Source organism: Mustela nigripes, chromosome 2 (genome assembly GCF_022355385.1).
Source record: "Mustela nigripes isolate SB6536 chromosome 2, MUSNIG.SB6536, whole genome shotgun sequence".
In the NCBI taxonomy this organism is placed as follows: Eukaryota; Metazoa; Chordata; class Mammalia; order Carnivora; family Mustelidae; genus Mustela; species Mustela nigripes.
Genome location: NC_081558.1, coordinates 43,552,841 through 43,567,528, shown reverse-complemented (window position 1 = coordinate 43,567,528; position 14,688 = coordinate 43,552,841). Strand labels below are relative to the sequence as shown.

Genomic DNA, 14,688 nt, shown 5'->3' with positions numbered 1-14,688 from the left:
GATGTCAAAAACATGAACCCAGGCAATGAAACAGGGCAGGGCTCTTTTATCAGTTAAGGCTGGAGCTCAAAGCTGACAACAAGGGTATGACATGATATGCATTCCAAAGAGAGACATCACACCATTTATAGGCAAAATTTAGCCTCTCCTCTATGACAATGGTCTATCAAAGGAGTGTTTGTTTTTTAGGGAGAGAAGGGTAGGAAAATATTTCTTTTGCGAGAGTTGTGGAAAAAGCTGTGCACCTCCCTCTACCAAGGGAAAGTAATGGGGCCACGAGAGTCCTCTGCCTAACCAGTGAAGAGGCCTCACAAAGAACTACTTGGTATGTGCTCTCTGGAATTTGGGACAGATAGGTCCTTTTAAATGACAATGCCTAATACTTCTAAAGGAGAGAGAGATCTGGACAACACATGGTCGCAGAGTGAAGAGAGAGGCTAAGCAGGTATGCACTATATTCCCACTGAACATGGGAACAAAAGTATGTTTGCTGACGATAAATGTGGATCCCATGCAAGAGGCCTGTCCATGAGTAGCTTGAAAGGAACTTTATCCGCAAAGACCATCTAGAAGAAAAAGACAACCTCCACCAGAAGGGACTGGACATTGTCCACAAGACTCCAGGAACTAAGGAGACGTTTTAGCAGCCAGTTGGGCTTGCATCAAGGAATTGTAACTAGAAGTCCCTAGCGAGGGATCTCTTGGATGCCTATCCCCCAACCAAAACACAAAACCAAACAAAAAACAACTACCCTATAAAATGACAGCATCTGATGGTTACTAGAAAGGAAGTGGATTTGGGGATGGGTGAATCAGGTGATGGGGATTAAAGAGCACACTTAGCATGATGAGCGCTAAGTAATGCCTAAATTGCTGGGTCACGACACTATACAGCTTCAACTAATATAACATGTACATTAACTCGACTGGAATCAAAATTGAAAACTTAATAATAAAAAAAAAAAAAACAGTGTCTGGCCATTTGCCACTTGTAGAGTACACCAAAGTCAAATTACAAATGTACTAGCAATCAGAACCTGTTCAGTACTCGTGCTCCTCTCTCAGTCCAAACCCACCACAACTCTGGAGGAGCAAGAGGTACCACAGGGAGTAGGGAAGGAAAATTCAGAATGAAGACCAGATAGAGAACTGACTACACGTTCCCTCTCAAAATGTGGAATCCTTAGACTGAGGCAAGACCAAGCTACTGGAAACGAGAAACATTAGGTTGGAGAAAAGTCTAAAGTTTATGATAATAAAGAAGACTAAATTTTTTAATCGGTATAAAGATGGGCCTATATGTTAATTTGTAAGAATAAGAACCATAAAAGCTATGCCACCTGCCCAAGTTTTTGTCTGGATTCAGGGAAGTGTTTAAAGAATAGTGATAGGAAAAGAATTGTTTCCACCTGCACTCTACTGAGGCTAACTCAGGTGCAAGAAAATAGTTCCAGAGGTAATAAATACAAAAATGTCTGGTCCATCAATTGACAGTTGAAATGCTACTGATAAACCTTCAATAGACCATGAAGCTGTTTTTTTAAATTTGGGAGAGAATTGTGTTGAGTTAGTTATACTCTCTCACATTACTAGAAATAAAAGTTTCTAATACCTCCTCTAAGTAATTTCATCATCAGGAGTCTTTCTTACCATGTATTTTTATATAATCTCAGTAGTGATCAAATAAATCTTTTTGTTTTTCAGTATTCTTCCTGGCCAACTAGATCTTTTTCTTTCAAAATAACTCAGTTGGACAGAAAATTACCTCCCACGTAATGACGAGTTCCGACCGACTTCCTCCACCTCCATTGATGTTTGTTGGTGCCACAACAGGGACTGAAAGCAACCAAGAGAAATGTGGGATGGCAATTATTAAAGTACATCTTCATCAGGAAAAATTTTGTTTTTAGATTTCACCTTTCAAAATCTCATGCTGCACAATGTGAGAGTCTTGCATTTTTAATGAACATAAATTATGTTTACACATATCCAAATTTCTCAGAGAGAGGACACAGTTGTGTTTGATACATGAGCACCCTGGCTCCAAAATTAATTAAAAATCGAGTAACATCGTGTATTTGACATTATTATGCATCATCTACTAATTGGCAAAATGATGTTCCATTCAGATGGTAACAGTGACATTGCTGATTTAGTGCCTAATTATACAGTTGTGCTGTAAACAAGTTACCGAGGCAGTCTATTAATTAATTCTTTTTTTAATAAACAAACTAAAATGAGTTTTCTTTTTTATTTTTAGTCATCAAGAGAATTTAACATTTAAAAATGCACTTTAAAAATATGTAAGTATATAAATTCTTGTTATTATAACTCTGTGTTTGAATCTCACATTCTCTCAGTATTGAACAGGAAGGACTTTTCCTCTAACCTTTCACTTGCCAGCTAAGAAGATGGACCCCTGTCAGGGATGTAACAGAGGTGATTTTCTCTGTTTAACTCCATGACTCTAAGAATGTTCCAGACACTGATCATTTTTATGAATTAGAAAACAATTATGCCCTTCAAATATACTGTTAAGAGGACTGATATGACAAATAATGGGTAATTTGAGGTCAATTACAAAACTGATGAAAGTATGTGTTGATCTTGTAGTATAAAATCAGAATGGGACTTTATATATGTGGAAGTACTGAAATGTAATCCTTTTCATGAAATAATGGCAGATGCATCTTAAATCTGTGATAATGAATATATCTGCATGATATATTTTTTAAAGATTGAATTTACACATAACTACCTAGATTTGGCCATTTTTGATCAAGATCCAGCGGTGGGGGGTGGAAGTGCCCGGGTATGTTTGCTGACTGATAGACAGGAATTATAATACATAATATTTTATTGTCCATTTCAAAAATTTCTCCCACTGTGGAGACCAGTCAGACAAATTTAGAAAACTTACTTTAATTATTGCCATTTGACACAGATGTTTAACTTTATCAACAACATAGTGATATGAGTCTAATTGTTCTTCTTAATAATAGCACCTATCAGACATTACCCGTTTTCATATTCAAATTTTCCCTTTATCTGCTTTGATCTTCACAATGAATTTAAAAGACTGCCTTGTACCTACACCCCATTTTTTAAGTCTTCCATGGCCTTTGGCCAAAAACACATAAATCCATGTGGGTTCTACAGCTGCAGGATTTCTGGTACTTGGCAACTTAGAGCGACACTTTTTTAGGACCATTAAAGAGTGTAGATACATAAAGAAATTATTTTAAATTAGACTTTTATTCACTCTCTACAAAGCTTCCAAAGGTCTGGACAACAAAATTCCTTTTTTTTTTAAAATTTCTTTTTCAAATGAAACATACTAAACCTAAAACATATCGAGAAGAAGCTACAGGGGGAAAAAAGGACACACCGGCATGATTAGGAAACTTGGGATAATTATTATGAACACCAGGTCTCATCATGCTACTGAAACAAGAATGTTAGTGGTTAATAGAAGGCAGTACACACTCTTTACTGTAAAACTTTACAGTTAGAGTCAACCCTGCCCAAAGCTACCATGATATCAATCAGCGGTAAAAAAAAAAAAAAAAAGCCTAAAACTCAAGGTAACAGTGATTCATAGGCCACACCACAGAGATTCTCCTCCAGCCAGTTTATGGTAAGGTCTGGGACTTTCTATATTTATACATTTCTTTATGCCAATCTCTTTCTCGTCTAGGCTAAGACCCCTGGTTACGGAGAATGCTGGTGCCCAAGTCTGAAGGTCTGAGCTCAAATCCTGACTCTGTCCAAAACAATCAGCTAAGATCCTGGTCCTCCTTCTCCTCTTCTGTAAAATAAAGGACTCTCCTCTCAGCTCTAAAGTTCTAGGATGATCTCATTTAAGATCTTACAGTAAAATATTTTGTTTTTCAGTCCCAATCCTATAATGAAAATACTTAACATTATCTTTAATTTGAAAAGAGACTTAATGGTATCTGACAGTTGTGCACTTAATTGACGTACTTTGTGCTTGTTAAGCTAAACCAGAGACAACAGAGCAATCCCTCATTTATATGACTGAATAGGAAGGTGAACTTTGTAGCTGCATGTAGCAAGCAGATCAAATGTTACCCTGGATGCAAAGTTTAAGAGAAGAACAAAGAGGATCCACTGAATAAAGCTTAAGAAGGGGTGATTTCTGAGCCAGGTTCCACTTGTATTTTGCTGTTCAGTGAACCAACTGATGCTCAATTAGTGCTTCTGTTAAATGAGCTTAGGATTTACCTCATTTGCATGGGAAAGAATTTATACTATTGCTCAATGAAGCTGCAACTAGGTCAGAGTTGAGAAATAGATGGAAATATGTGGCTGATTGCACCTACAGAGTCTCAATTAATTCTTGGCTACAACATTTAATAAAACAAGCAGTAACTCATTTGCATGTAGAAATCTACAGATTCTCTGTTGGAGTTTGGCTAGAAAATTGATGAGATGAGAGGACAACTTCTGAAAAACTCTTATTTTTGACATGCCTGCTTAGCTATAATCATCTCTTATTGAACTTATATTGAGGAGAAAATACTCCCTACTTTGGGTACATAAAAATGTGAAAATGAAAGCTGCTGGTTTCCTGCCTCTGACTTGGGACCCAAAATACTATAAGACCCATAAAAATACTTCTTACTTGTATGCTTTAAGAATGATACCATAAAGGATCTTCCACGTGTTTTAGAAGACACTAATATCTTACCCGATGCTTTGGTTCTTAACAGTTCTGATGCTTTACTTGGTTCTCCAATCCCAATGCTGTTCCCAGCAACGACGCGAAATTCATATTCCACCCAAGGACTCAAACCAACCACTGTTGCATTGTATGTCTTGCCACTGAGAATTTCTGGAACTAAAAAAGAGGAGGGTACTTAAGGCATCAAAACTGGCACTACTTAACATCAATCAATCAATCAATCAATATCGAACATCTGTTTTAGAAAAAACACCTGAAAACATTGGTGTCACTTACCAGTTGAAACAGCCTGCCAACCCACAGAAAATGGTGTCCGAGCCTGTACAGTAAATATTTGAATGGGACTATTATTATCTGAGCCTGGTCTCCAGCTTAGTTGAGAAGTAGTACTGGAAATGTGTTCCACTCTTACATCCTCGGGGGGACCTGGTGGACCTTGAAAAATATGTTTGATGATAACTATATTGAAAATTATAAATTCATTGATTTGAGATGGGGCAGTTTATTCTTATTGGTATACTTAAAAAATAAAATATTGAACATAATGTACTTTTAGCAAATTATTTGAGATAAAACTTTTATTAATTCAGTTTACATGAGGAGAGACTAATTTAGAAATCTTCCTTTGAAGATTAGAAAATTCAGTCAGTTAAGCGACCAACTCTTGATTTCAGCTCAGGTCATGATTTCAGGGTTGTGAGACTGAGTCTTGCATTGGGCTCTGCGCTAGGCATGGAGCCTGCTTAAGATTCTCTCCCTCCCCACTAACTCTTAAAAAAAAAAAAAAAGAGAAAGAAAATTCCAATCATGGAATTGTTGATTATCATCCATCAGGGAGCTATCCTCAAAAACTGAAAACAACTTTAATATGTTCCTTTTTCAAAAGGTAACTAAAGTAAATGCAGTTTATATGGAGACCTATAGGAATATATGACTTTGACCCTATTCTGATGAGTATGGTTTATTATAAATAGAAGGCATGCCTAATTTTTAGGGACTGACACTGCACAATGAGTCTGACCTTTCCTTATAAATACACAAAATCTACTCAATTCACTATCCATATCCATACTACATATGCCCTGGAGTCTTAAAGTTTAGAAAATAAAAAAAAAAAAAAATCTATATTTTTATCTCACTTCTTTATCATGATGTGGTTGGTTATTCAAAGATTTACCACTTATTTATTAACATTTCTGGATTGAATAAATAATGGCTCATTTATTTTCACTGTTATGCTCACCTCTAACAATGATATCAGCTACAGCAGATAAACTTTCTAGAGTTGTTTTTACCGTGCATAGGTATTTTCCTGAATGATTTAATTGAATATTCCTTATCATCAAATCCCCAACAGATTCCTGCAGATAGAAGATGAAAGGGGGATAAAAACACAATAATTCCCAGCAGGTCCCATTTTGTTTTTTTTTTTTTTACAGCTGGATAAATATTAAATATGAGACAACTCTGAAATTAGGAGATATACTAGTATCATTGTATGATGCCTCATATATGATCCCTTTCTCTATCCCCTCTATTATAATTGCATCTAGAACACAAGCATTTGTATGAAATACAGTAAACAAAATAAAACAAAAACAGATGCAGCTTCAGAAACAGACAGTGGTTATCGATGCAAATAAATATGAGGAGAATATTTAAGAAAGATGTTGATTCATGTGAAAAACTTGATTTATCTTAGTAAGTACTTGAAAATTTCATCAACTTACTCCTCCAATCCTTTCAAAATGAGTCACTCCCTTTTTTAAGTCTATGACATCTCCATTGAAAGACCATATAAATACAACTTCAATGGATGGGTCATGGGACACCTGGCATGGTAGGACTATACTCTCTCCAACTGTAACGTCCATTTTGGAAGGTGGAATGGTAATAACAGTCCTCTCTGTTGAGAAAAAATATTATTATTAGAAAAAACTTTTGAAATATGACATATGGCAGCAAAATACATATTTTACATGCCTTTGCAATTGCTTAAAATTATATAAATATAACTTGTAGTTCTCCTATATTCCATATGAATAATTCTATTCCCCCTTTTTCAAATATGTCTGCAGTAATCAGTATAGCTTATTACTTGTAATAAAAGGACAGTTTTACTCATATTTTATATAAAAATAAATAGTTGATAGAAAACTGTGGACTTCAAAAGATAGTATTCCATACATGAAAAATGCACCACACAGTTTTTATTGTTTTTTTTTTTTTTTTTTTTTTTTTTTTTTATTCTGAAGTTCTAGGTGCAACATTACAATCCAGACACTGGTTGCAGCTCTAGTCTGTGTTAATTTTGTATACTGTGAGAAAAATAATTCCATTAAGATCTTAAATACAATATTTTATATAGAGATTTATAATCACAAGTATATATTTGCTGGTGTGAATATAATATCTATCCCATATCTGACATAGCTCTGATAATAATTTTCTGTTATATCTAAAGACACAATGTGAAGGAGAAAGATGTATGTTGCTCCTCTCTTACCCAGATTTTCCAAGGCTAGAATTCTACATATATCATAAAATACTTCCCATTAGAAATATTAGTCATAGTGTCAACCACTGTTCCATAAATCCTAGCATTTCACTGACCAGAGTTTCAAAGGTCATTTCCAAAAGTGTTCTAGTTGGACTCGAGAGTCCTATATTTCTCTGATTAAAAGAGACTCATAGCAATAGATCCTATTTCTCTCTCTCTCTCTCTCTCTTTCTCTCTCCCTCCCTCCCTCTCTCTCTCTCTATATATAAATATATATGTATTTTCTCATAACAAAATGAATAGTTTTCTATTTTAGAAGGTTTATAATTGACTGAAAGGGGAAAATCAGTAAACACAAAGAAGCCCTGGGCATATGTTTGGATTCAGATAGGCACTATTTTACTAAAATAAAATACGTTTTAAGGAATTTACATTTAAGAATTAGAAGTTTAGGCAAATTATACTGAAAAAATACTGTACATAAAGACGTTTCAAAACTGTGAAATAAGAACCTGGAGAATCTCTTTCTCTAAAGATCATTTGTGAGATAAAGTTGAACCCTGTAGAAATTAATAATCTTGAGTTTTAAGGTACATATTGATAAAAAGAGGCATGGAAAAATAAAAGCACATTTTATATTTCTGCATATAATGCAGAAAATTGAACTCAACCAACATCAGGTATATCTTTATGCTTGCGTAATTTATTCATTTTTTACATTTGCATAATTAAAAAATGCTCTTTATGAGATATATACACTTTCTAATTATTTTTGGAGAAAAGTTCGAAGAATGATTTTTATGGACTACAACCTTTCCCAATTCCAAGCCCTCTTCACTTCTCTCCCCTAGAGTAAGGGTTTCAAGAACACTTTTTAGAACTAGAAAAATATTTTTCTTATTGTAGTTTTTGGGAAAAAGAATGTATTGCGAATGTCTTATTTACATTTATGGGAGGATGAGTTGACTAATTGGATGTGTTAGTGCGAAACCACTCTGATTTAAAGTTTTAGATCATGCAATTAAAGTAATTTTCAAACATTAAAAATGACAGCAACTCCTTCCATTTATGGCGCCACAAAGTAGCAAAGTTAGACAAATCATTCCCTGCATACATAGCTCATTGGTAGTATAATAATAATGACTAAGAATTCATGAATAAGAAATATTTATTATAATTTTTAATGTTTAGATGTCATCACTAGTTAATTCATTTATTAAACTAGTATTTTACTGAGCACCTACCAAATTCCAGCCATCTGTCAGGAGGAAAAAAAAAACAACAACAATATCAAATATAAATCATACAGTGCCTGCCTTCACAGAGATTTAAGTCTAAAGAGAGAAGCTGACACTAATCAAATCATATTCATGGATATGTAGTTACAGCTGTGATAAATGTCATATATTAGAGGTAAATGACCCCATTAAAATGGGGGACCCTGCGGGGTCAGTTTATTGAAAAAGAGTTGCTTTGGCTGAGGATAAAAGGCAAATAGGAGTTAGTTAGGCAAAGATGGCAGATGGGGGAATGATATCTATGTCCGTGACAGGTAGGCACATTTACAAAGGGTCTGTGTGAAGAAGAAACATGGATGGTAGATGGAGAGCAGTCGTTTTGCTGGAAATCCTATTATTAGAGTATAACACAAGAGTGAAGATGGGAAACCGGAAGCTGGGTGATAGTCACAGTAAAAGACATCACTGAGATATCTTTAGGCTCAGCTACATAATCTGTGGGTCGCAATGTGAAATGAAAATGTGGGGTACTTTGGTCAAAAAATAAAGAAGTTCTCTTGAAGATATTAAACATAAAGCAACTTGCTTTAGAAATGTGGCATAACTTATAAAATGTAAAAGAGTAATGGTGATACATGAGTCACAGCATAAACTTGCAAATTGCAAAAAATGTATTTTTGGTGTCAGTTTTATATAATACATGAAATAATGCTTTATTAAAGTTCTATCTTGCTTGCCCTAAGATTTTTCTCACATTTCTGTAAATTTACTTACTGGAATTTGTTTTAAGCAACTTCATTTTCAATTGATGTAACTGGCATCAGTTGGAATGTAAAATCACAAATATTTTTCAATAATTTTTGATTTTGCAAAGGATCTTTCTCTGCTGATATAACTGTTACTGAACAGTAAAGAGTAGTTTATAGGATGTGACAACACTAGAATACAGTTCTGATAAGTTATGTTGAAATACAAATTTTAGAACATCTAGCGCTGGTAATAACACAGAACAATTTTTTTTCTAGAAGATTTAACTCTTCATAAAAATCCAGTTCGTGTAAGTCTGAATTAAATTTTAAAAGTACATTTAAACAATGGAACTACAATGTTCTTCTGACATACTCTGTAACTTCTGAGGCCTTACAAGAAACTGAAAGTGCCTTAATGACTTGCATATAATCCAAAATGCCTATTTATGCATTCTATCGCCTTATCTTCAATTACAAGGAAACACTCATTAATAATTGGTCCACCTGGAGCTTCTTCTAAAAATGGTGTTCTTTTGCACTGAGTGGAAAAAAATCTTTAAATTTAATTTCTGTTTCTAAGCCTCTGGATATTCGCAATGCAATGCTGGACAAATTTTAAAAACCGTGTACGCTAAACTCTTTGAAGAATGTGAATAACTTTGTGTGGTGCCTCATTGCGATGCTCCTGCGCAGGCTTTTATTTTATGTCTTTACTGACAAAGTTTACTGCCTGAACCCTGGCAGTTCCTGTCTTGGCGCTCAGGTTGAAGAGTTACTATTTCTGCACACGTCACAGAGATCACAAGCACAGACGCTGGGGACAGTTGGGCAAGTGGCCCCTTCACATTAGATCCCAGCACTGGTCACTTTCTGAGTCCCTTGTTCTCCTGAGACACTTGCAGCAAGCCACGGAAGCTTCTGGGCTGCTGTGACCTTCAGCGCCACCAGTCTGGGCCCAGGTCCTGAGGCCCACCTTCTCAGGGCCTCAGCACTCCTGCCACGACGTACGTGGTCCTGGCACACGGTACAGACTCCTGCGCGTGGATGCTGTCTTTTTGGTGAAGGGGCCCGAGCCCGTTTGCACGTGGGCTGCTGCGCTGCACCATAAGCAGGTGCACGTGCTACCCCCCAGTATACCCCTCTGCTCAAAAGCATGCTCCGCGGTCCCGCACAACTTCAGAGACAAGAGGACTAAGAACTTCAAGACAGTGCCATCAAGGTGATCTGCCAAATGGGGCATTTCTCAGCACAGGGTCCTGTGTCACTGAGCCACGCACCAATGAAGCCAGTCCTGGATGACATGTTAAGGAACCTATTCTTTTTGCTGACAGAAAATGGGAAGCCTTGAAAGTAGGAGGCAGAGGCAATGGTATAAAGACATAGCACTATCTGTAGGGTGAAAAAATAGATTATACACAGAAAGATAGCTTCAAAGACAGTCGACTTTTTATCCAAAAGAAGGGGAGACATGATTATCTGAGCTTAGTTCCCCGTGAGTATTCTGTGTAGGTAAGGGGGTGCTTGGGCAAGGAATCTTCTAACTACTGTATCCTCTCGCCACACCGCACACAGACCTGTCCTAATCCTGTGTGGGCAGCTCCGCAAGACCCACAAGGCTGCTGAGTGCTTCCCTCAAGCGTTCTCTTCTACAACCACGCATAGCTCCGGGCTCAGATCTCGAAGTGGATACTCCACAGAGACAAAAATCACACTCGCGGAGACTGAGAGTGGTTCTTGTGCAGCTGAAATATACAGAATCTTCGATGCTATTTTAGGAAAAGAACAAGGACTGTGCCTTAGTTCATTAACGAGTCCTCCTGTGCAAACGCTTAAACTCTTAAGAAACGGTAATAGCAGAGATTTTTTTTTTTTTTCTTCAAACCATTCAAATCAGTCTCAGGGAGCAGAGGGATGTATATACACGTATCTACTCTACTCCTTTCCTGGACGTCCATATATACCGGTAGAGTAGGTGTAATAACATGAAGCTCATGATTAATACGGAAGCATTTCTTGGTTTTTATGGATAAGTGACATCATTAGGGCCTGAAGTATAACAAATTAGAAAGGAAAGAAGTCAACTCTGCTAAATACTATCATCTATGAAACTTTGAAACTTTTTAAACTCTTTCTCTTATAGTTGTTACTTTTCATTCAGTATCATTTCATTCTTCTCGCAAATTCCTTGGGTATTGGTGACTATATATATATATATATATATATATATATGTCTATATATAGGTATATAGACTAGAAATTCTAGTCTAGTAATTTAAACGTTTTAGCATGCATAACAGCTTCTCAGAGAACATGTTAAAAATGCGAATTCCTTGACTCCTACCAGAAATACTAATTCTGGAGGTCTGTGAAGGAAATGGAGAATATGGATATTTAGCAGGCCATTTTAAAAGCTGATTTTGATATGCTTAATCCAGGGACTACACTTTGAGAAATACTGCCTCAGGTTTTGAAATTTGAATCTGAAATTTCTATTAAAAAAAAAAATCAAGTTATGTAAATATATAGTCAGAAACTCCCTAATGCTTTAGATCCAGCAAAACGTCCTATGGAGTAACGCTTCAAAAATAAATAAATACACAAAAATGGACTTTGGAGGTTATTTAACTGTAATTAATTCCATATACTGTAACTGCTTTCAGAGTTTCACAGTACATTTTAGCATATTAAAAGCTCAGGAAAATTCTGGATTAAAGAAACTTCTTAAAGTGTATTTAATCTAGGTTTCCTACGCTTACTAGATATGAAGGAGTTTTAATCCAGGTAACACCCCTTATTACACCTTGGGAGATAAGAGGCGTGCCTGGGTGGCTAAGTCAAAGAGTCCAACTCTTGATTTCTTCAGCTCAGGCCATGATCTTAGGGTCGTGATATCAAGTCCCAAGTTGGGCTCTGCACTCAGTGGGGAGTCTGCTCGAGATTCTCTCTTTCTCCCTCTGCTCTTCACCCTGCTCACACACATGCATGATTGTGCACACGTTCTCTCTCTCTCTCAAATAAATAAAGAAATATATACACATATGTGTATATATATATTTATTTATTTATGTACATATTTATATACGTGTGTGTATATATATATATATATATTTCAAAAGGAAATATATTTTGGGATATAAGAGATCCTGAAAAACGATGTTTGAAATTATGACTGTCATTGTGGAAGAGGATTAACACACATTTGTATACACATACATATGTGCTTATCTGTGTGTGTTTATTTAGCACACATACACATATAGAAACACAAGCTCATGAGACAGTCATGTTAACAGGAACTCTAATTCTGGAATAATTATTAATTTTGTAATATAAGAAAGCTACTTTTATTGTTATGTTAAAAAGAGTTCCTTTTCTGTTAAAGACACATTATGAAATATTTACACATAAAATTATGGTGTCTGTGATCTGCCTCTAGATATTTGGGATGGATGCTGAGGAAGTAGTAGGTGAGGGTATGGATCAAACAAAGTTGAGTATGAGCTGATAACAACAACCCTGACTGATGGGTACATGGGAGTTCCTTATACTATTTTTTCTACTTTCCTGTTATTCTCAATAATAATAAATGAAAAAACAGAAAATGATGAGATTAGTAAATATATAGAAAATAAGGAGGCACCTTTCCCATTCAGTTTCTAAAGTGATGAGGATATATTACTTTTTGAAGATTATTCTATATATGAATGACATTCATGAAGAGTTCATAAAACTACAGAATTTTAATGTTTCCATTTTCAATCTATTTTAATGATATACAAATCATATAAAAATAGTTTGACCTAACAATTCTATTCCTGGGGTGGTCCAGTGATTAAGCATCTGCCTTTGGCTCAGGTCATGATCCCAGAGTCCTGTGATCGACCCCCATTTCTTGTACCCTGCTCAGTGGTGAGCCTGCTTCTCCCTCTGCCCCAGTCCTGCTTGTGCTCTCTTGCACACTCTCTCTCTAACAAATAAAATCTTTAAACAAAATCTTTTTTGAAAATCCTATTCTTAAGTAGTAGAAGGAAAGGTTTAATAAGATATATAATGCTTTTGATGAATAGCCTTACTCAAATTTACATGGTCATAATAGCCAAAGATGCTTCCCAAACACATCTTTAGTTATGAGTACCTCAGGACACATGAGAACTGATATTAAAACTTTTGTCAGAATTGTTCAGCATGATTTCTTTAAACACAAATGAGACTTGACCCTTGTATCAATGGCCAAACACATTATTACATATTTTGATCCCTAACTACAGTTTTAGAAACTAGAGGATAGCAATGCAATATGTAACTGGCCTTTCCTGACCATCCAGAGCATATTCTTTTTGGTACCTTTTAATTTATTTGTTTCTTTTGTATCTTTAACTCAGTTGAAACCTTCACCTGTGAGTAATAATCTTTCAGTGTCACTGTTCACAATAATAACTTCTCAGGTATTTCTGAAGTTACCAACTTCTTTCAAACAATGGACAAAACAGAAAAAAAAAATCACCAACCCTTTCTTATTCAGTACAAACATGAGGTTCTGCCTTCATTTGTCTATGACATTATAGAAAATGTTGCTAAGATACCAATATAAAGAAAACTAGTGTATAAATAGCTTTTCAAACAGGTGACAAAATTCTCTGATATTTTCTCTCACTAGTTAATTTTTGAAGACTACAAATAAATACTTTAAATTTGGTCCTCTTCCTAATTCCTCAGAATCTCAATTTAATGTACGTATTAACATACTAGTCCTTTCCATGGTTGTTAATTTCTTCTTCCATTTACATGCTTCAATCTGAGATCATAGTTTTTCTAACTATAGGAATGTCATCAGGATCATCAGCATTTCTTTAAGCGTGGACTTGATAGTGATGGAATCTCAGAGATTTTGTCTGTGTGAAAACATCTCTACTTTGTATTCATTCAGGAGGACATTTTTGCTGGAAAGAGAATTCTTATCACTCTTGTCTTTTGGCCCATTAAAAAAAGCCATTCCACAGTCTTTTGGATTATCTTATTTCTGTTGCTATCACAACTGCCAGTCTTATTGCTGTTCTTTTGGAGATAATGTATCTTTTTTATCAAGACAGTTTTTCTTTTCTTTTCTTCTTTTGGTTTCACTACTATGTGCTTATTTAAGCTTTCCTTTATGTTTATCGTCATTAGGAGTCATAGAATTCCCTGAGTAGGAGGGCTGCTGTCATTTTCAGTTGTTCTTGTTTGTTTGTTTAATCTTTGGCAAATATTTCTTCAAATACTGCTCATCCCTCATTTTCTTTCTCTCCTCTCCACTCCTTCTGAAACTACAAATTCACCTATGTTGGAATTATTCATATCCAATATACTCCTTAAGCTCCTTAAGAAATTCTTTTTTTTTTTTTTTGGTCTTCTCCGTTGCATTTGCTCTCCATGTTACAGACTGGATATTTTCTATTCATACATCCTCCATTTTACTAATTCTTTTCTCTGTCATATCTAATCTGGTATTAAAAATCA

The 14,688-nt window shown here is 35.5% G+C and overlaps 1 protein-coding gene across 1 annotated transcript in view; it reads right to left on the bottom strand.

Annotated features, from left to right (window-relative positions):
* Positions 1 to 14,688, bottom strand: part of LOC132011506 (contactin-6-like) — a 302,333-nt gene that overhangs the window by 21,969 nt on the left and 265,676 nt on the right. The window contains 5 exon segments of the mRNA XM_059390186.1: positions 1,766 to 1,836; positions 4,712 to 4,861; positions 4,982 to 5,140; positions 5,949 to 6,066; positions 6,436 to 6,611. Of these exon segments, the coding sequence (XP_059246169.1) occupies positions 1,766 to 1,836; positions 4,712 to 4,861; positions 4,982 to 5,140; positions 5,949 to 6,066; positions 6,436 to 6,611 (674 nt within the window).